The 22,690-nt window shown below is 35.4% G+C and overlaps 1 protein-coding gene across 1 annotated transcript; it reads right to left on the reverse strand.

The window, feature by feature from the left end:
- Nucleotides 1-1,014: 1,014 nt before the first annotated feature.
- Nucleotides 1,015-21,606, reverse strand: LOC115951507 (zinc finger protein ZPR1 homolog). The gene is made up of 12 exons (XM_031068690.1): nucleotides 21,591-21,606; nucleotides 21,344-21,441; nucleotides 16,536-16,595; nucleotides 16,323-16,450; nucleotides 14,717-14,984; nucleotides 14,539-14,605; nucleotides 13,590-13,660; nucleotides 13,429-13,518; nucleotides 7,705-7,813; nucleotides 5,861-5,952; nucleotides 4,086-4,191; nucleotides 1,015-1,334 (listed from the first exon to the last, which is right to left on the reverse strand). Exons 1-12 carry the CDS (start codon nucleotides 21,604-21,606, stop codon nucleotides 1,210-1,212), a joined length of 1,230 nt encoding a protein of 409 aa, XP_030924550.1. The 3' UTR covers nucleotides 1,015-1,209.
- Between the last annotated feature and the right edge of the window lie 1,084 nt (nucleotides 21,607-22,690).

Below are 22,690 nucleotides of genomic sequence, written 5' to 3' on the forward strand. Positions count from 1 at the left end.
TATTAATTTTTAAAAAAATATGTTGTATAAGCTACATTGCCTCCTAAATTTGGGCAAGTATTGTAACAAAATCTTATTTTGCATAATAAGATATGGGCTAATGTGGGTTTTTTTTTTTTTTTTTGGTTCATTCGACGAATTTAGTGTTGTCTATTATTTTAGCGATAAGAGAATAGCATATATATTTTGAACAAATATTAATAGCATCATGCAAAAATATTAGTAGCGTCATGTATAACTAAATGGCCTACTTTGAAATATTCATAAAAATATTTAAAGTCTATAAAAATTAATATTATGCCATGATTAGGTTCAGGTTATCCCATGAATAACTCTATACATCACTTTATAGCTTTTCATTAAAAGAATATTTTCACAAATTAATCATTGAATCAAATTATCTCCTTAACCCATGTTTGCAAAATATCAAGATAATCAAATATAAAAAATTATACTATCAATGTTTAAATTACAAAAAATTTTAACTTTGAAATTATACATAAAACATGAGTTTATAAATCAAATTATAAATACTATATGATTAACACAAAATTTGATATGCATATTAAAAATAACAAAAATATACCATCCAACTTTAAGATTTAAAAAATCTTAATCCAATAAACATTTATTGATTGACGTAATAACATAAAAAGTTACACTATTTTTAACTTGATCTTCTCTCTCTCTCTCTCTCTCTCTCTCTCTCTCTCTCTCTCTCTCTCTCTCTCTCTCTATATATATATATATATATCCAAGATCATAAAAAGAATATTGAAATGTTGGTAAAAAAAAATGACAAAAAATCTCATGTGGTGCGTGTTAGGCTACTTATGATAATAGCTATTCAATAAAGAACTCTAGTACAATTTAAATAAAAAAGCGGTAGTCACTACAAAATCATTTACCATTGATTCATTGTATAATACCACATTATAGATTTTTCTTTCCACTTGTAAAATATCAGCCACTTTCTTTCAAGTTTGAGGTGGAGGGATTACACAACAATCATAATTTGTTGTTGAAGTTCAATGGCATGATTTTTTTTTTATTTAAACATCCTTGCTAAGGGGCCAGTTTACATCCAAATTTTATAGGTAAACATAAGTTACAATTGAGGGCACTGCTTAAAATCAAACTTATAGATAATCTTTACCTTCTCCTTTTAAAAAAAAAAAAAAAAAAGGTAAACCATGAAAGCAGAAAAATTTATACATCTGTTTTTACTTGCATTGTTGTATCAGTTGAGTGATATGCACCATCAGCCGATGAGGTATCAATATCATTTAGACCCAATTCCTCGTTCTGCTCCCACGACCTCTCATATTCCTCAACTGGAGACCACCCAAGTAAATAACATCATACAAGAGAAACAGGAATAATATTGTATACTAATGACAGGGTAAAATGGCATACATACAACCAGTTTAGAAATATGGAAGTAAAAGAAGCCGGGCCTAACTAAATTCCACATCCTAACCAACTGTCACCTCCCAAATATGGCATTGTAAACACAATATATTGCAAGACATAAAAGAAAACAATTCAAAAGACGAAACAGAATGTATTTAAGATATGAAAAGCATAAAAATAAGGTTTGATTGATCTCCCGTTGGAAGGGGGAACTTTTACTTGATCTAATTCTCGAGAAGTTACTTCGAAGGCTAGGCTGGACAGATTCTTGTTCTCTAAAGATTGAGAGGATAAGTTTCCTACTGTTTGCCAGAGAAGATTGTCCAGGCTTTTATCAGATCACTTTCCGATTGTCCTAGAGGGTGGATCCTTTCATAGGGGTATGAGGCCGTTTAGATTTGAGAACATGTGACTGAAGGATGAGGGTTTTGTGGAACGGGTGAGATCTTGGTAGGATTCTTATCATTTGCACAGTGCTCCGAGCTTTAGATTCTGTTTTAATTGCTTCTGAATGTATTGATAGTAGATTGAAGACAGGAATTTCAAGGGTGTTGTGTAAGTTGGATGTGGAGAAGGCATATGATCATATGAATTGGGGTTTTCTTCTTATGTATATGTTGCAGTAAATGGAGAAAATGGATTATGTGTTGCATTTCTATGGTTAAATTTTCCATTTTGATTAATGGGAGTCCTTCGAATTTTTTTGGAAACAATAGGGGGCTTAGGCAAGGAGATCCTCTCTCTCTGTTGCTCTTTGATGTTGTTATGGAGGCTTTGAGCCATATGTTGAATGTGGCTGCATTTTCTGGGAAGTTTTCGGGCTTCTCTATAGGTTCTTTACCTAGTACTTCATCGATGGTGTCTCATCTTTTATTTGCAGATGACACTCTTATTTTTTGTGATGCTGACCCTAATCAGTTAGCTACTTTGAAGGTGATTCTGACTAGATTTGAGGAATATCATTTTTAAGAATTAATTTGGGGAAATCAGAGTTAGTTCCAATTGGAGAGGTACATAATCTGGATGTGTTGGTGGGGCTGTTGGGTTGTAGACACTCTTCCCTTCCTTTGAAATATTTGGGACTTCCTTTGGGCGCTAAATTCAAGGAACTGTCAATCTGGAATCCTATTTTTGAAAAGATGGAGCGAAGACTGGTAGGACGGAAGAGGCTGTATTTATCTAAGGGAGGTAAGATAACTCTTATTAAAAGTACCCTCTCCTCCTTACCTACATATTTCCTTTCCATTCTTCCTATACCGAGGAAGGTTGCTAATCGCATGGAGAAATTACAAAGAGATTTTCTTTAGAGTGGTATTAGTGGTGACTCTGATCTACACCTAGTGAAATGGGCTAAGGTATGTAAGCCAATACAGGTTGGGGGGCGAGGTATAAAACATTTGAAAAGTTTTAATTCAGCTTTGTTGGGCAATGGTTAGGGAGGTATGGTTTTGAGACAGATGCGTTATGGAGAAGGGTTATAGAAAATATGGGAATGTTTGGGATGGTTGGGGTACGAAAAAAGTGACAAGTGCATATGGTGCTGGCCTCTGGAGGTTTATTAGAAGTGGTTGGTTGAACTTCTCTAAACTCCTACAGTATGATATGAGTGATGGTACTAGAGTAAAGTCTTGGAAGTATGTGTGGTGTGGGGATTGTTCTCTCAAAAAGGCTTTTCCAGAATTTTATTGTCTTAGTAGGGTAAAGGACTCTTCCGTGGCAGAGGTTATGGGTTGGTCTGGTGGGAGTATTAATTGGAATTTTCTCTTTTGTCATCCACCACAAGATTAGAAGGAAGAATCTTTTGATCAGTTTATGGATATTGTTTACTCTTTGAAAGTGAGGGGGGTTGGCCTTGATAAGGTTTGTTGGAAGCTAGCAAGGAGTAGAGGTTTTAAGGTTAGAGGTTTTTATCTTTCTTTCTACACTCCTACTCGCTCTTTCCCTTGGAGTTTGGTGTGGCAATCAAAGGTTCCTCCAAGGGTGGCTTTCTTTTCATGGTTAGCTTCTTTAGGTAAGATTCTTACAACTAATAACCTTCGCAAAAAGGCGTATTATTGTTCTTGATTGGTGTTACATGTGTAAGAGGTGTGGGGAGTTGGTATATCATCTTCTTCTTCATTGCCCTATAGCTTTTGAGATGTGGTCCATGGTGTTGTGTTTGTTTGGACTTCAGTGGGTTATGCCTCTTAAGGTAATTGAGTCGTTTGAGTCTTGGCAAGGTAAATTTAGGCGACATTGCAATATAGATTTTTGGAGACTTGTGCCACATTGTTTGATATGGTGTATTTAAAGTGAAAGGAATGCTAGAGATTAGGTCCTTTTTCTTACATACTCTCCTTAATTGGAGTATGGCTTTGTCACATTTTTCTTGTTTTTCCCTTCCTGTTTTGCTTGATCATTGTAAATTTGGTTCTTGATTTTTGCCCCCATAGTACATCCCCAATGTACTCGAGTTGGCTATTTTTTTATTAATAAAATTTTTCGTTATCTATCAAAAAAAATTAAAAAAAAAGGTTTGGATGAAGAGCCATGAACTATGAAAAAAATACCTCCCTTTGACAAGAATTATCCATCCTAGGTGAAGTCCTAAAATGCGTAAAATATTTACTGTAGGTACTAAATAAATTATGTGTTAACAGAATAGACAAAGATTTCTATGAACCAAAACTTACATGTCAATTGATGGTCATCTTTAATATCTTCAGTCACTGGCGCAATGAAGGAATTTGCTAGAGCATCATCGAGTATTAAAGTCCATGGCTCTTCCAAACTCAGGAGCTGCAAAACATGAAAGGGATACCTTAGTCGGAAAACAAGCTCAAAAGTAAAGCTGACACCACCCTCAAAAGCCAAGCCAACCAAGATTTTTTTTTCCAGAAGATTACTTCACACAGTTCCTTAGAAAAAAGAAAAAAAAAAAAAAAAAAGATGCTGAATTATGTTACATTTCAAAAAGCCTATGACCAACTTCAACTTTGGGGCCGCCTTGTTTCTTAGCCAAAAAAAAAAAAAAAAAAAAAATTCAACTTTGGGGCCTAACCACTATAAGCGCACAGATGCAAAATTTATCCATGAATCCCATATTAGATGACTTATTATATTGTAAGTTAAACAGGTACCTTGAGCAGAAGCCATAATTTAGCCATTCAGTCTTCTTTTTCATTTTCTTTTTTTTGTTGGTGATATATTTTGTTTCCCCCTTATCAGTTAAGGTAAGAACTTTAGTAAGGAGAAAAAACAGAGCTGACACTGTACACAGGAAGTCTACAGGGGTTGAATTACAACTCAGCTCAGAGGGCGTAAGTCCAAAAATTCTAGCAAACTAGAAAAAGGATGGCCACTTAGAGCAGCCATTTAGTTAAATAGAGTGCGGAGTGAACTGTTTCTGCATGTGTAAAGCCAATGGGAAGTCAGCGGATCATCTTTTTCTACATCATCCTATTGCTAAGGACTTATGGAACTTACCACTATGCGTACTCGGCGTCACATGGGTAATGCCTAGACAAGTACTTGCCACATTGGTTTTTGTTGAAAGGGGTTGATGGGCAACTTTATAAGTGGGGTAGTTAGGATGACCACTTCTTCATGCCTCTTGTTGAATTTGAAAAGAGAGGAACAGACCGACATTTGAAGCAAAAGAATTACCATTGTCACATCTTAAGTTCTACTCTCTAAAGAGACTATATGAGCGGAATATTAATTCCAATTTCTCCACCAATACTTTCATGGACTTCTTGGATGAAATGCTCTCACAAGATGAATCCTCTTTTTATATTTACTACCTTTGTCTCAAATTGTTGATCCTATTTAGAAAATCCAACTTTTTAAGCAAACATTATTTAATGCGTTGTCTATTAGTTAAAAAGGTACAAATTTCCAAAACTACCTTCATTAATTTAAACTCTAGAGAAAGAATGGTATTGACTTTTTAAATAAAGCAATTGGTAAGATAGGAATTTTCTTAACTGATTTTTCAAAGAGGACTACATTTTGGGACATCCTAAAATAGAATAAAGGACCAACAATTTGGAACGGAGGAAGTATTATTTTTTGTATTTCTTGTTTTTTCTCTTTGTTTTTGTGTTTTTTTAATTTTATTCATTGTTAGTCCTTGGCATGCAGCTTACTTATCAAAATATACATACACACACACACATTTTAAGCAGCACAATAAATATCTCAACAAAAAGTTCAAAAGAAAGGGAACAATAAGGAGACAGTGCCAACTGTTAATTTAAAAGCCTGCTGTTCAGGAATACCGCAAGGAATGGACACAAACACCCATCTGAGGCTTCAGGTATCAGCTATTACAATTTTCTCCTAAGCTGGTAACATTTGTTATTGCATCACCTTGAATATGTACGTGGTTATTTATCACAGAATTTCAAAAAACCAAAGTTTACATCATTATTTCCTAAATAAATTTATTTCCATATCATGCTCTTACCTTATCTAGCCTTGCTTTGAAGTCTTCCCATTTGCTTCTTTTATGATTATCTAGACTATCGCCAAAAGTAAATCCATGCACTCTCTCTAAACCTGCACATGTAAATCATATGATTTAAAATAAGTGCATCCGCTAAGGATACACACTAGCATAAATAATGCATCAAAAAGAGATAAGAGATATATATAAATAAATAAATGCATGACCGCATCAAAGGAGGAGTACAGTGGAAATAAAAGAAATAAGGCTGCATGACTAAATGCAGAGGAAAAATTAAATCAGATGCAGTCAAAAACAGTAATCGGTTTCTCCCTGGTGGAATAGGACGAGCATCTCAAGGATGCAGTGCAGCAATTACTTCCTAGACAATTATCCTCTTTGATAAGGAGAGGAGAAACCCATTCAGGTTTGAAAATATGTGGCTAAAGGCAAATGGCGATACTGACACCAGTGGAATAGTTATATGACCAAGGCTTACCAAGCTTTGAAATTGTCAAAAAAAAAAAAAAAAAAAAAAAAAGAACTTTGAAGGAGGATTTGAAGAAATGGAGTATGTTTTTAGTGAATGAAGGGGGTGGAGAAAAGAGGCGTTTGGGCAAATTAAGATATTAGACTTGGAGGAGGGCGATGGAGGTCCCACTAATGGGAGGATATGTAGAAAGACTCAGCTCGCTTGGAGGGAATTTTTTTGGGAGCAAAAATCAAGGAAAACCAGGCTTAAAGATGGCAACAATAATACAAAGTTTTTCCATAGGTTAGCAAATTTGCATAAATGAGGTAATTTGATTGAGATATTGTATTTACAATGGAGAGTGTGGTGAAGAATGAATTGGTCAATTTTATGAAAACTTTTGTAAGGAATCTGTCAAGTGGAGACCTTGGGCTGCTGGTTCAGACTTTTCCAAAATTGGTTTGAAGGATTGCAGGAGATTATAGAGAACTTATAAAAAAGAGGAGGTTGTAGTAGTATTGAGGGACACGAATGGTGATAAGGCTTTAGGTCCAAATGGATTCACTCTGGCTTCCTTTCAAGGTTGCTGGAGATCCTAAAGGCTGACAATATGTGTTTTTTCCTGGAATTTCATAGCTCTTGAGTTTGATCAATTCCACTTTCATCACCCCTGTGCCTAAGAAATCCAGAGCTTCTGATAGTACAAATTTTAAACATATTGGGTTGGTGAGTAGCATTTGTAAGTTATTGACTAAGGTGTTGGCAAACAAATTAAAAGGGCAGTGGAAGGGGAGTTTGGTGTCTAAAAGAGAAAATGCTCCCGCAATAACAGGCAAATTCTGGACTTCAGAATTGAATGTTGATGAATGTTTGGATAGTAGGATGAGAAGTAGTTGCTCATGGGTGATATGTAAATTAGATAAAAAGAATAAATAAGATCATATTAACTGGGACTACTTTATTTATTCTCGTAGTACATTTGGCCTTGAAAATAAATGGAAATAGTTTATTTTTGTTGTATTTTCCATGGTGAAATTTCCTATTCTGGTAATTGGTAACCCTGCTGGAAATACTACTAGCAATTAGCCTTGGAAGAGATATGATTTATGAAGATCCCACAAAAAGGTGCACCTAAAGAACGCCTCAGAATTTATGACCTTGAGAACATAAAATTTGTAATAGCACCATCCACTTGTACCACAAAAACAAATTATAAGCTAGAAAAGAGGTGCGTTAGGTCAAATAACAGGACAATTATCTAGCACAAATCTTTTTCTTTTAAAAAGTATTTATTTTTTATATAATTTAATGAAGGGGAAACAGATGAGATATTAAGCATATGCCCAGGAAAAACAGAGTGACAAAGAAGAGAGAGGTGAAAAGTGATACTCACTTTCACTAATTTTTGTAATCAAACCCTCAACAGTTGTAACAACTCCCCCTAAAGTGCCACTAGCCAACTCCAAGTCAAGCTCTGGGACCTTCACACCTGCAGTATCTGACTGATACACCCCATTGACTTTTGTTAGACAAGATTGTGTAGCCTTATATACAAAGAGTTCTAAAAGGAAAGGAACAGCCTGTTTTCTCCATCCCGGGTCAAAAAGATGTATAATCAAATATAAGAGCAACCACATCAGTTCGGCCAAATTTTTTCATCTATTTTATACTAACAACCTACTTTTTCTATTTTACAAGACTACTTTTACAAAACTCCCACATCAGTATATCTATTATACACTCTAACTTATTTAAATAATATTTTTTATTATTATTTTATTAATAAATATCTCTTCATTACTATTTTTTTTCCACTCCACAAGTCCCAGCAGCAGTCGGCAGCAACCTCACGGTGGCAGATCGGCGGCAGATCAGTGGCAGATTGGGGCAGATCCAACGGGCTTTCCAGTGGGTTTTTCATGTGGGTTTCTGTTGGATTTTTCATATGGGTTTTTCCAGTGGGTCTGTGTGGTTGGCGCTGTGCTGAGTTGTAGTGATTGAGTTGAAATAAAATTAAAATAATAGATAAATGAGCTACAGTAACCGTGTACATATACACAGTTACTGTAGCTTATGGAAATATTTACACATTTTTACACCCACTGATGTGGGTATTTTTTTTGCTCAAAATGTATAAAATTTGTACTTTTTTCTATTTTAGAAGACTATAGATGGACTGATGTGGTTGCTCTAACCAGAACAAGAAGAAAGATAAATAACATAATTCGGATTTTTTTTTTTTTTTTTTTAATGACATAGGAGAACTTCACTCAGATTAATTGCACGCTGCCGAGCATACTATATAACAATCCTCACTGTTAATCAAACTCCTACAAGCAACTGATTCCACTTACCAAAACCAGTTACCAAGTAATATTGGTGCTTTTCACCCCTAACAAGCTAAGTGGCTTATCCTCATGCCTAGGAGGCAACAAAATTTGAATTTATACTCACATTAAGGATTAACAGAAACTGGATTGAAATGCTATAATATGATAGGCATAGCTTTACATGTAGCTCAAAAACACTACACACACATGATGCTACTTCATCAATTAACACAAGGTATAATTCCTCACACTTTCTAGACTTGTGTAATCTTATAAATTAGTTTCTTTTTTGCAATTAACAAATTATCAATTGTCCCAAAAGCTTGGACCATTAGGAAATAGTAAATTTAACCATTTAACCAATGTTATAACACTCCCTGAATAAGCGAGGCCCAAAAAGTAAGATTTTTTATTTTTTTAAATGAGGTGAATTTCATCATTTAACCAACATTCTAACAATCCTCCTCACGTGAGGACCTAAACTCCTATGCTTAATAAGTGGGGCCAATATATAACATTGTTAAACTTATTTAAATAGGAGGTAGAATGGAGACCGCGTTCCAACTCATGACCACCTGCTCAAATACATTACTGATTGTCCCAAAAGCTTAATTTGTTGAAAATTGTAAATTTAATCATTTAGGCATATTCTAATAGCAACTTAACATTTAAAAGTATTGGTTTATTGTAGTATTACTCTTAATTATACATAAAACATAAATACATATGTGTGTATATATATTTATTTATGTATAAACACCATTAGATTATACACATTCTAGGCTTGTGTAATCTTAAACTTTACTATCTTTTTTGTATGCTATCAAAAAATTATTAGTTTATTGTCAAAGTTTTAGTTTATTTTTTGAAAAGTAATAATGCTTCATTGAAAAATAGATGAAAGAATACAACGAACCAAACCACAGAGTCAACGTACCAAGGGACCAACAAAGTCTGAAAACTATGATGCATGGAAAGTACAACTATCAAGCAAGAGGCATTTGTCCACTCAAATAAAGTTTGGGAGAAAAGAAAGCTTCAAGTCCTAAATTGATTTATCACTTCCTTCAAAAGTAGGGAGCATTAACCTCCCGCCAAATGCCCCACATGAGGCAATGCTGCAATAGTAGAATCTAACTTCAAAAATCTCCCAGGAAGAGGCTTTCCAGCACAGCTTATCCACTCCATCCCGTCTCACTAAGCCAATCAAATCCATAAAAGCAACCTACTCTAACTCCCAGTCTTGTACCGCAAAACCAACATTCCAATGGTAAATATCCCATAGGAAAGATAAAGCTCAACTACAAAAGCATCCCTATTACAAGAAATATCGTATAGTTATGGGAAATTATCTTTCAGAGGAAGCCCCCAACACCAAGAATCATGCCAAATTTTAACAGAAGAACCATCCCACATCTTAAAGTTGACAAAACGATGAAAATTGTCCCACCCCATCGTGAATCTGATATTCTTCCAAAGACAAACCCCATAAGGTCCCTACACCCTATTAGAGCACCAAACCCCCCCCCCCCCCAAAAAAAAATAAATAAATAAACATACTGCAAAATAAAATAAACATACTGCCAAATCTGGTATCCACTACCCTTCTCCACAATGCATCCCTCTCCATTGTGAAATGCCACAACCATTTTCCCAACAAAACCTAATTAAATAGAACCAAATCTCAAAGGCACAACCCCCCATATTGAATTGATTCACAAACCCTTCAACTAACTAGGTGATACTTAAACTCATCTCCCATCCCACCCTACATAAAATCCCTCTGTAATTTTTCAATACTTCGAGCAACATTCATTGGGATTAGAAACAAGGATAGGTTACAGGTAGGTAGACTAGATAAAGTGCTCGTATCAATGTAATTAAAACCCCCTTAGAAAGAAACATTCTCTTTCAACAGGCCAAACATCTCTCCATTTTCTCTAACACTCCATTCCACACAACTTTCACTTTGAAAATGGAGCCTAAGGGGAGACGCAGATATGAAATGGGTAGCTGAGCTACCTTGCATCTCAAAATACCAGACAAAGATTCAACATCTAGCACAACACCAACCGGGACCAATTCAGATTTTTCCAAATTTAACTTCAAACCAGATATAACCTAAAACCACACAAAGACTACTTTTCAAGTGCCAAACTTGCTATGGATTTACCCAACAAAAAATCAAAGTATCATCCGCAAAGAGAAGACGTGAAATTACTGACTGACTAGCATAACAGTCACCAATTGAAAACCCTTATATGTAATTTCCTCTCCCACTTTCACTAACATCTTGCTAAGAACCTCCATAACAATGATGAACAAATGAGGGGATAAAGGATCTCCCTGTCTCAGCCCTTGCGGAAGAAAACACTCAGGCTGTCATTCACAAGCACAGAAAAATGAACCATAGATATACATGAAAAAATTAACTGCCTCCATCTAGGACCAAAACCACATCACTGGAGCATGTATATAACAAGAAATTCCCACATGATCGTATGCTTTCACCAGAATTAACTTGCACAACACCCATGGTATGCCAGACCTTAGAAGGCTATTTAAATGAATTCATTGGCAATCAACATTGAGTCCAGAATCTGTCTCCCTCTTACAAAAGCATTTTTGGACTCTGATACCACCTTATCAAGCACCATTTTAAGCTGGTTCTCCATTACTTCTGCCATGATATTATAAATCCAATAATTAGAGATCTCCACTGCCTGGGGATTTTTTGGAATTAAGAGCAATAAAAGTAGCATTGAAACTTTTCTCAAATGTTCCATGAGCATGGAAATAGTGGAAAACCTTCATAACATCCGCCTTTAAAATGCCCAACAATTTTGGAAGAATGCCATCGTGAACCCATCTGGTCTCAAAACTTTATCCCCATTCATATTGCAAACTGTCTCATAAACCTCATCCTCTGTAAAAACATCTTTTCAACCAGCCAGAAGCCTCATCCTCTAGGGCTGAAAAATCTAACCCGTCCAAAAGCCGCTTAGCTTCAAGCTCAACCCCTATAAAATTCCATATCTTCACATTAATGATTACCTGGTTTGGTTGGTAACCTCCTCTCCACCCACCACTAGCCTCCCAATAGTGTGATTGCAACGGTATGAGTTCGCAAACCTGTGGAAGAACTTCGTATTCTTATCCCCTTCCTTCAACTACAGCATCCAAGATTTTTGTCTCCAATTAATTTCTTCCATCAACATAATTTTCTCCGGATACGCTTTGGCCTATTTACATTGCAGATTTCATCATCTAGCAATGATCTAGGCTCCTCAATCTCATCCATAGATTTAATGCAACCTCACAGAGTATTTTTTTGTTGAGAAACATTGCCAAACTCTTATTTCTTCTATTTTTTATTCTTATATAGGTAAACCCTGTTTCATTCCACTTTTTCAATATGTTCGAAGTTCTATTCTTAACCATGCTAGCTTAAAGCCTACAAAACATCTCCCTACATATAAATTTTAATATAATACTTAAGTCAGTCAAAAATGCCTCTTTCCTTTATGGTTAGAAAAAATTATCATTATGAAAAAACATGTGCATACACACAATGACTTGGCATGTCCGCACAAAAAGTGCACACATGCACAAGGGTATTGAATTTCTGGGAAGTTCAACCCATGCAGGTGAAGAGCGTGTGAATAAAATAAATAAATAAATAAAATGAAAATACAACAGGAGGAAAAGTATGATGAACCAAAAATCCAACACAACAAGCTTATCTTTCCTCTCAAAAAAAACCCAAAAAAAAAAAAAAAAAAAAAAAAAAAAAAAAAAAAAAACAAACCAAACCCTAAGCTTATCCCAGTTACATGGGTTCACTACATAGTCTTTTTTAGCCAATCAAATAATACTAACAATTGACTATGTTCTCCCTGTCATTGTTCAAGCTGCCTTTAGACAACCCCACACTTAAATTAAAAGATAAAAAAGAGACATTTCAAACAAACGGGCCCAACACTTTTTTTTTTTGTTTAAAAAAGATTGAAATTAAAATTAAAAGGATGGTAAAAAATAAATAATAGAATGACTGTCAAGCCATCATATACCTATAATTGAGGGTAAATCTGTCCACCAAAAGCTTGAATGGGTTTTGACACCAATTTTGTTGTAGGATTTTTAGCAATTCAGCACTAAATTAGACTTCTTGATGATATATCGAAAATTTCTTAAATAGAATTAATGTTTAAGGGTTTAAGATAATTAAATTGGTCTTGAATATGTTTGATGATAAACACTAAGCAATCACACCTAGGTTTTCCTACGCAATCACACATAAGAGAAGGTATTCACACCCTCAAAGAGAATAAGCTGCTGCAATTTTAGTGAAATCAATCTCATCATAAATGTAATAGACCAAGGGGAATTCCCATAGGAACAAGTCTCTCAGATTTTGCACAATGTAGATAAAAAATTAATGATAGGAATATTAACATTCCTTTCACAAAATAATCCCAATGTTTAGTTGGCCTTAGTTTCAATATTTAAATGTCTAAAACTCCTTATATCCCCACAATCAGTGTAATTAATGTAACCCTTCATGGCAAGTCTCACTTTCCTTTCAACAATTTTTTCATTCAAGTTATTAATTCATCATTACTCATTACAAATAGAATACTAAGGTAAACTACAAATACTGAATTCTCAATAAAATAAATCAGTAAGGTGTGAACCAAAGCAAAATCTAAAAAACTCAGTGGTATAAAAGCATATTCTTTATGTTGCATGTAGAACAGTACAAAATTCAGATTAAGATTACAACAAACCTTTATTACGTCACGACTAAGATCTTTATTGTTCCTCACAGTGAGAGAAATTCTCTTCCCTTTTTCAGGAACTCGCCCACCAGGCTTTAACTGCACAGCAAAGCATGATAATCATCAAAAGAAGAAAATAGAAAATAAAGTGCTAAAAAATTACTACAAACCTCAGAATTGCGGTAACCACAAGCATCGCAAGTGGATGCCATGACGATTACTTCTTGGAAGTAGGGAATTTCTATTTATGGTTTAAGTTCAACAAGGTAAATTCTAATTCTGATCCAAATGATAGATAATTAAAGATAAATAAATAAATAAACAGAATTTAATTTGAAAAAATACTTAAGTACTCAACCAAATTATCCCAAGTTTTGTTCCCACCTTTCAGCATCATGCTAGAATTTGACAACCCTAACAGTCCTAATAGCAATCTTCAGGTTACAAACAAAACACTGTGTAGTAGCTAACTTTTCTCTCAAGAACTAACTTCATCCCATAGTTCATAACTAAAAATAGAATTTTTCAGGAAATTTCTGCATCTATGTATTTATAAATATAGGGAAAAAAAATTGTAAGAAATAACAAATATATAGACATTGAAAACACACAAATTTTCTGCATCTATGTATTTATAATTACATATAAATGGATTTTCTTTTAAATAAATACATAACACATACAAACACGAAATTATCAAATTATTATTTCATAGTAAACTGCAAAATACTGAGATTTTGCAAATGAGACTAACTATTTATAAAAATTTCAAGATGCTCAGCTAGTCCATCCACCTGGCCCTTCAACATGTTTCTTCATTTCAAAAAGTTCTTGCTTGGAGCAATTTCAATTAAAGAATTACATCTAACATCCTTAACTCTCCCCATCCTCATACCATTTGGTCCTTTACCATATTCCCCTCCCAAAAAATTGTCTACATGCATCTCAGTAGTCCCCATTGATATAACGCACTAAATCAAGCACAATTAATGTGACAAATTAACTGGAAACAGAAATTACTAGAAATATCACTGTATACAAATACTGTACAGATCTTTGGCCCCAATGTTAGAGGACGAACATCGGGAAACTATGCATTGTCAAATGAAATAAGGATACTAGTAACAAACATTCGAGTCTCACACGCGATGCCACAAGTTCCACAGGTTGATGGGAAAGTCATCACCTGTCAAACGCAAGTAGGCATAAAGTGATGTAATAAACTTCTGTAAAAATTAAGTTACATGGGACAAGATGCCAGAATTTAAATCAACTAAACATTGTGTAACTGCCTTACCTCTTCTGGTGCAGTGTATCGAAATACAGTATCCACAATATCTGCAGTATTACTCTGAGCAATAGCCCGATGAGCAGCTGTTGCTCCAACGGATCCATGTGGCTCTCTTCTTACTTCATCAGAAGCACCACTTATTTGCTCCATCGATGTTCCCTCACGATGATCTCCCAACTGTGAAGGGTCAACAGAATATCCCAATGTTGCTTGTTGATCTGGAGTTCGCTCACAGAATTTGATACTCAAAGATGGGTCTGGGGATGGAGCATACCTATTCACAGATTATTATAAGATTAAACTAAAACATGAGTAGCGGAGGATTCAATGTAACCCAATTTGTGATCATCTATACATTAAATGGTCAAAATGACAAAATTTTGCTTTACTTATTGAGCCAACTAAATAACAACTCAAACTACAAAGTTTTGTACCATCACTAAAAAGACAATGAATTTAAAAGACCCATTACAGAAAATTAAATAACTCATAGACCCACACAGAAATAAGATAATATTCTACATATATTTTACTATAAATATTAAATTATCCCAAACACACAAAAGAGTCAAGTCTGAATTAAAGAGTTTTGAGTTTGAACATACCCATTCACAAAAAGTGGCTATGATCAAGAAAAATGAAAATGAATTATGTAAGAAGACAAAGAAGAAAAGCATAGCTAGACAACCGACTAAAGCTCAATGGGTTGCACTGTGGAAGTGGAAGATCAAAGCACGAGCTTGAAAAATGAAGTGAGATCCTTTAGTAGGTTAAATATGATCTATTCTAGGGCTTTTTTTGCTTAAGAAATGTCTAAAACAACCTAAATAATTAAAGCACAATCAAAACAATCCAAAATTTAGTTAGCCCAAAGCAAAAATAAAGCCCACAAAGGCTTAAATGGTAGGATCAGTGTGACCTTACCAATCCCACTATCCTACTGTGATCCCCTCCAATCTTGCTCCTCAACCAATCACCATGCAATATGGATCATTTGAACAGAGTGCAATCGTAGGATCATACTAATGTAAAATCTGAATCGCAATTATAATAACCTTGGTCCCAGCTACATGTTAATTATATTCTCCCATCCATGAGAAACCACAAGGGGGGTCTTTTTTTTTTTTTTTTTTTTTTTTTTTTTTGATAATTCAAACGTTGCAACAAGTGGGGGTTTGAGGATTTGAACCCTATTTCTCCTTATAATGGAGACTAGACAATGCCACTAAGCTACAACACTCTTGGCAGGGGTCATCTATGCAACCATAATAGCATTCAGATTAATCCAACCATCAAGAATAACACGCAAAACAACTTTTTGTTTATAGAAAAGAGAATGCAAAAAAGGCATGAAGTAGCCTAAAGAATTACAAAAAATACAAAAGATTATGTACAAAGAGATAGAGACTCAATAAAAATTAGAATGGAATCTCTATTGGTGAGTCCACTGGCATAGGAACAATCAAACAAAGTACCAACAAAATAAGCTATAAAAAGAAATAAAATAAAATAACACACAAAACCATAAAAAGAACAACAGTTCAGAAACATAAAGTTCCCCTATCATGTAATAATAACTAAAGCTTCCCTATCATATAAAGTTCTCTCTTACAGGTTCTCGATGAAGCTGTTTCCAGCAGGATCGTCCAGGATAAAGGTAAAAGATGAATCTCCTGCTGCACAAGCTTTCAGTTTCAACAAAAACTGGTCTAGGGCTTCGGCAGTCTGAGGATCCACTTTCTGGAAAACCCAGAAGATAGCATTAAGATATTGAAGAAGATATTACATGATATTGAATATTGTGAATCTCCTAATTAATATCCACCTTGCGTTCTTCTTGAAGGGCCTGCAACTCATCTGCAGCTCGTACCAATATGCCCTCCACCTAGAATAATGAAATCAGACAAGATGTTCGAAAAGGAGTGCAGGAAAGAAATCCCAGAAAGATATAAAGTGCATGATTAAAACATATAGAACAGAATACAATGTGATCAAACTGTTCCTATACTGACGTAAAAATGCACCAGAAACCTTAACAAATATACACAAAATTTATCCAGCCTCTGGCATAAAAAATTTTGCCTCAAAGCAAATGCAATAGCCCATCTTCAAGTAAAAAGAGTTGGTGCAGGCTAGTCGAAACCGTTCAATATGACTAGTATTTTTTCTTTTGATTTTTTGGTAAGTTGCGCGCACACACACACACCTGATGGTCTTGAACCCATGACCATACCCCTCCACCTGCTTTTACAAGGGGAGGAAGTGTCCTTTAAGCTAGGGTGAAGTTTCCCACATTGCAGTTGTATGCTTATATAAAAGTGATAAAAATCATTAAAAAGCACAAAAGGGGATCAACACTAGTACACAGTAAGTATACAAATGAAAGCCCAAGAAAAAAAAAAAGAACAATCAAGAAATAAAAATACGATAATATCTAACAGAAGCTCAATTTACCCAGGAACTCTAGGAAGTTCATAGTAGAAAAAATATGAAAAGTTGAAGTCCAATCATATATTCTTCAAAATTAAGAACTTCAGCTTCACCAAACTCAGCTCTTTCCCCTCAAAGCAACGAGCATTTCTCTCTCTCCAAAGACACCACATTAAATACAAAGGAATGGCTTTCCAAATCTCTCCATTACTGCTCTTTCCAAAACTTCCCTTCCAACACAGAATAAGGCATGACCACAGCTCCCAGGACACCTTAGTGTAGAATGTAGAAAAGATTGAACCACTCTCACCTTGGTTCTTGCGCATAAAGTATCACATAATGGTCAACACCAAGGTAATTGTATGACCGTATTGGCAACAAATTTGTAATTTTAACAATTAAAGATATCTTTCCCTAAGAGAAGAATCAACCAGGCACTCCTCTTGGAGGAAAGGAGAAGAAGAAGGAGAGAGGGGGGGGGGGGGGGGGGGGGGGGGGGGGGGGGGGGGGGGGGGGGGGGGGGGGGGGGGGGGGGGGGGGGGGGGGTGTGTGTGTGGTGGGTGGTGTTTGGGGGATTGGTGCAAGTCTTGGCCAAGGTTGTCAAAGGCAAAAGGCGAGTATCGCCCGAGGCGTGAGGCAACAAAAAGGTGCTAGCCCGAGTAAAACAAGGTGCCTAATTCTTAATATATTAATTATACATATAGAACATAAATCATATATACCTAGTGCATTAAAATATTATAATGAAAGTATTTTTCACTAGGAAGCACGGGTGCAAATTTGGGTTCAGGTGTGGGTGCGGTGTAGCAACTTGGCAATTTTTGAAAAAGTAGGATGCGGATGCAACAGAATACGTTTATTAATAAATTATTAAATTTTTTTTTCTATATATTGCTAAGCATATTTTTTCATATAATGGTAAACATATACCAATTTAAGAGCAATAGTAGATGGAGTGAGTCTGAGGGAAAGCCGTGAATTAGAGAGAGAGAGGGGAGATGGAGAGAATGAGAGTCAAAGGGAGTTTGAGATGAGTTTAGGGTTTTTTCTTTAAACTAGGATGTCAAAACGTTGCGTTTTGACAAAAAATTTTACATTTTTTTTTAACACTTATTTGGGCCCATTTCGGTCTGATTCAGGGCCCGTTTCAGACGTTATCGGCCGGAATCAGAAAACAAATGTCACAGACGCCACCGTACCGACAGCCACACGGCGCATCTATGCGTGTCGGACTCAGGTGTGCTGATCCAATCGGCGCACCCATGCTTTCCAGACTTTTCAATGTGTTGCATGAAAAAATTAGGTCTATCAAATTATTTCAAAATAAGATTAACATGGTTTAGGCTCTATTAGTTATTCTAACAACAGGTTTTGCAACATGCTTCTATATAACAATAAGTTTTACAACAAATTTTTGTAAAGTAATTTAACAAACAATAGGTTCTATAACATGCCTTTTTAATAGGTTTCACAACAAACTTCTAAAAATAATTAATTAATTAAAATTATTTTAATAATAATAATAATAATAATTTTTTAAAAAAAAAATTAAAAACCCTAAGTCTCTCACCTTAGCGCCTTTTTCATGGCTTAAGGTGGTCACCTTGCTAGCCTAGGGTCTAAAGGCGAGCGCTTCACTAAAGGTGCTTTGGCTTAGAGATCACCGCCCAAGCGCCCGGCTCGCCTTTGACTACAATGGTCTTGGCCCTAAAATTGTGAGACGAAGTTGGAGTTCAGGCCCTTAGGGGGTTTGGGGGTCCAATTCCAATTCTGTTTCTTTGATTATGCCCAAAAGTTAGATTTTTTCTTCCATGTTCAGTTCTGTGACTTAAAAAATGCATCAATATGATTCGAGGGGGAGGCCAGGAGGGTTAAAAATAACAATTCCAAATAACTAAGATTATTGAATTACCAATTCTTATTAGGTACCACCACATTTCTATTTGTCTACAGCCCATTGTTAACACATCCTTAGCACAGGTTCCAATTCAATGGCCAGCTGCTTTAATGACAGCATTACAAGCCTGAGCACTCACTTCTACAACTCTAGACAATGTCCAAGTATCTAATGAGTAGTGACTGCAGCTATCTCTCTCCCCAAAAAGCCTCAATGCCCAGCTGCATTAACTGACAGCATTCAAACCCCATTTACTGCAGTCATCCCACCTCCCCCCTTTTAATTCTCTCTTTCAAATTCAACAATTTGACAACCATTGGCAAGGGGAATAGGTCATGATATTGATGTGTTATTGCGGAGAACATGAAGACAGATGCATTTAAAATTTCACCCACCACTTTGCAGATGCTGCAACATTTCACTTATCTTTCTTTCTTTTTTGGGATCTTTAGTCTTTTCCTGTTTCTTTTTCCTCCTAAACCACTATCACTAATCCCTAGGATTGATCTCAGTAAATTCAAGTCAGATTCTCATGGTGGAAAATGCATAGCTGACTTTTTTTTGAATTTGATTCCTATATTAAGTTTTAGATAATTAAAAAACTAGGAAATTTGATATTACTTACTTGGCCTAATCTATTAAATTTCTTAGAACAACAAAACTTGAAATCATATTTTCTCTAGATATTACTTTCTTCAACATATTCTTTTATGAATTTATTGACCCATCCAGAGCTCTCAAGTTACATATTCCAATGTTCATCCAAGGAATAGAAACATTAATCTGGTGCAATATCAATTCTGATAAATTTAGAAGTAGAATTGTGACCCTGCATTCCAGTTCCAAACCGCATTCAAATTAAAGCCGTAGTGTTAACAACATTAGTCATTTGAAATCACAAAAACAATTATTTAAACATTTCATGTCCCTCCCTCCAATTAATACACAAATGGGACACTAAACTTCTCGTAAGAACAATTAGAATGGAGCCTACCTTGCATAAATACAGTCAGCTACTTTCCAGAAAATTGATATAAAGTTCTCAGATGTAAAAAAAATGGGATCACTTCTTATAGACTCGTACAGAATAATAAAACACCCACTGAAATCAACACCACCAACACCTAGACCAACCTCTTGATTTGAAATGTATTTTTTTTATTTAGAGTCAACAGAATTTGATCGATCCTTTTTTCGTTATATTTCTATGCCTCCTAATACTACAAAGGATTTAATAGTAACATCATCCTAGAGAGTTGTTCAAGTACAGCAACAATTAGCCAGATGCAAACAGTAAATACTACAAGGAAAAGAAAGATTAAATCCCAAAATATTCAAGATTTATGGTCTAGTTTCAATGTGGGGCCTTCTTTGCACCTTTCATATGCTACTTTATTTATTATTTAGTTTTAGTTTTAAGTTTCTTTACTTTGGAAATTTGTTGGTTCAGTTTTAATAGTCTTACTAAAATAGGGTAGTTTGTTAATTTCCAGATTTACTGGGATATGCTGCAGTGGGCAGTTCTATAGGTCCATATTATACTATTATAGTTTTATCTTTTGGGTCTTTTTTCTATTTGGTCTAGAAGTTCTTATTGCCTTTCTGTTATTATTAGGAATCCTACTCTTTAATAGGGGTAGTTTGTTAATTTCCAGATGTACTGGGATATGCTGTAGTGGGCAGTTCTATAGGTCCATGAGTCTGGTTTTATATTTTGGGTCTTTTTTTCTATTTTATCTAGAAATTCTTAATCCCTTTCTGCTCTTTCTAGGAAAACGTTATTTAGGAGTCCGTATTGCAATAGCCTATAAAAGAGTCTTTATGTATTCGATAAACAATCAAAATAGAGAAATTGAATTCAATAAATTCCAACAGCTTATTTAAGCTTTAAGTGTGCAATTGTCTTTTCCTTCCTTAGTGTGATTGCTTAAAAAGCCTAGGTATGATTCCCTAGGATTTATCTTTCTTTGCTTCTTGTTCCACTGTTTTAACACCAAGAAGCCATCAAATTCATTCAAGATCCAATCTTTTTTATTACATACCTACCTAAACTATTAAACATCAAACCCTATTCAAGAACCCTTCAAGATCTCATCAAGAACCTGAATTTAGTGCTGAATTCTACATCAAAATTGGTATCAGAGTCCATTAAGGCTTCCACCTGTGTCATAGCCGCTACTAAACTATTTTCATAAGAATGAGAAAAAAACAGAAAGTGAAGGTTTTAATCAACAAACCAAAGCCAATTAAAAAAGCAAATAGAAGGGGGGGAAAATTAAACAAAAGGGTAGAGTTAAAGAAGATACTGTTGACAGAGATCCACGTTGAGCCTCAGGAGGAATCTCAAAATCCAATTCAGGAATCTGCACATATAAAGAATGAAAGGGAACATAAATCTCAATAGCTCAATATCAAAAAATTCAAAGGAAACTTGCTAAGCCAATGCACAGAAGGAAATCACAACATGATGAAGTAAAAGACAGAAGTTTTCTGTTATTGCAAGAATCTAGCGTGCTCTCATTTTTCCTCAACTTATTTATCTTGAAAGGTCACAGGAATCGTGAAACATAACGCGCCCCCCCCCCCCCCCAAAAAAAAAAAAAAAAAGTTCTACAAGTTACAACTCCAATAAAACAACAAAAACCTGGTGTACAAAACACCAGCTATAGTACTCTTTGCAAGTTGCAACCAACAGTGATCTATAGATAATGTAATGTGACACCCATGCACATTTATACACAACCAAAAAAGGCTGGAGAAAGTCTTTCGGCATCCTCAACGAGTGGTGCGACGCCGGCACAAGTGGTGCACTGTCCTGCTAAGCCTCGGAAAGACTGTTCTGACGCCAAGAAGGATGAAGAGAGTCCTTCAGTGTCTGAAATGAGTATAGAATTGCCGGAAAATGTGACGCAATGCATCCAGAAGTTTCCAAAAAAGGTAGAGAGTGTCATCTGTGATGGAACTTTCGCTGTTGGCTACAAGCTGAATGGAGGAATGATCTCGACAGTTCAATGGTCGTTGAACCTCATCCCATTGCCACAATTAGTTAACTCTTCTCTCTTCAATTTTCTTATGGGGTTGTCAAGAGTTGGTATTTTGAGCTTGGGAGATATGGGTGGGGAAGAAAATGCAGTGTAACAAGCAGACTCTCTTAGCTTATCTGGGACTTCCTCTTCAGCGGCAGATGCTATGGTTTTATTAGTGGGTATCGGTGAAAATGAAGAATTCTTAGATTGTGCTCCTCTGAAGATTGTTGCTCCAAATGGATCAATTACTTCAGTTGAAAAAGCGGGGGATGGTGAGATTTTGAGTCCTAAGGCTAAGTTGAATATTTCTGGAAGGGTGAAGCGCAGAATTCCCAATTTCAGTAAATTAGTTGGGCTTTCTATGAGCAGCCATGAGAAATTATGCATTGCTCTATTACAGAGGCTAGAATCTGAGATGGAGGCAGCCAATGTGTTACATAAGGAAGTCAGTGGTAATTGAAAAGTGGTTAAATCTAAGAATAAGGGAAGAAGAGAGCTGAGAAATTTGATCTCATCGGTAAATTATGATGGGAGATAGAATGTCTAATTGGTACTTCTGTCAGAAGCTAGGAGACTTTAGTAGTTATGAAGCTAAAAATGATTTCATGGAATGTTAGAGGTTTGAAT

Source organism: Quercus lobata, chromosome 7, assembly GCF_001633185.2.
Source record: "Quercus lobata isolate SW786 chromosome 7, ValleyOak3.0 Primary Assembly, whole genome shotgun sequence".
Classification (NCBI taxonomy): domain Eukaryota; kingdom Viridiplantae; phylum Streptophyta; class Magnoliopsida; order Fagales; family Fagaceae; genus Quercus; species Quercus lobata.

Coding starts and splice junctions, on each gene's coding strand:
- LOC115951507 (XM_031068690.1), bottom strand. Junction 14,606..14,716: donor GATACACTGCACCAGAAGAG/GTAAGGCAGTTA, acceptor TGCGTTTGACAG/GTGATGACTTTCCCATCAAC. Junction 13,519..13,589: donor GTGGTTACCGCAATTCTGAG/GTTTGTAGTAAT, acceptor TTTGCTGTGCAG/TTAAAGCCTGGTGGGCGAGT.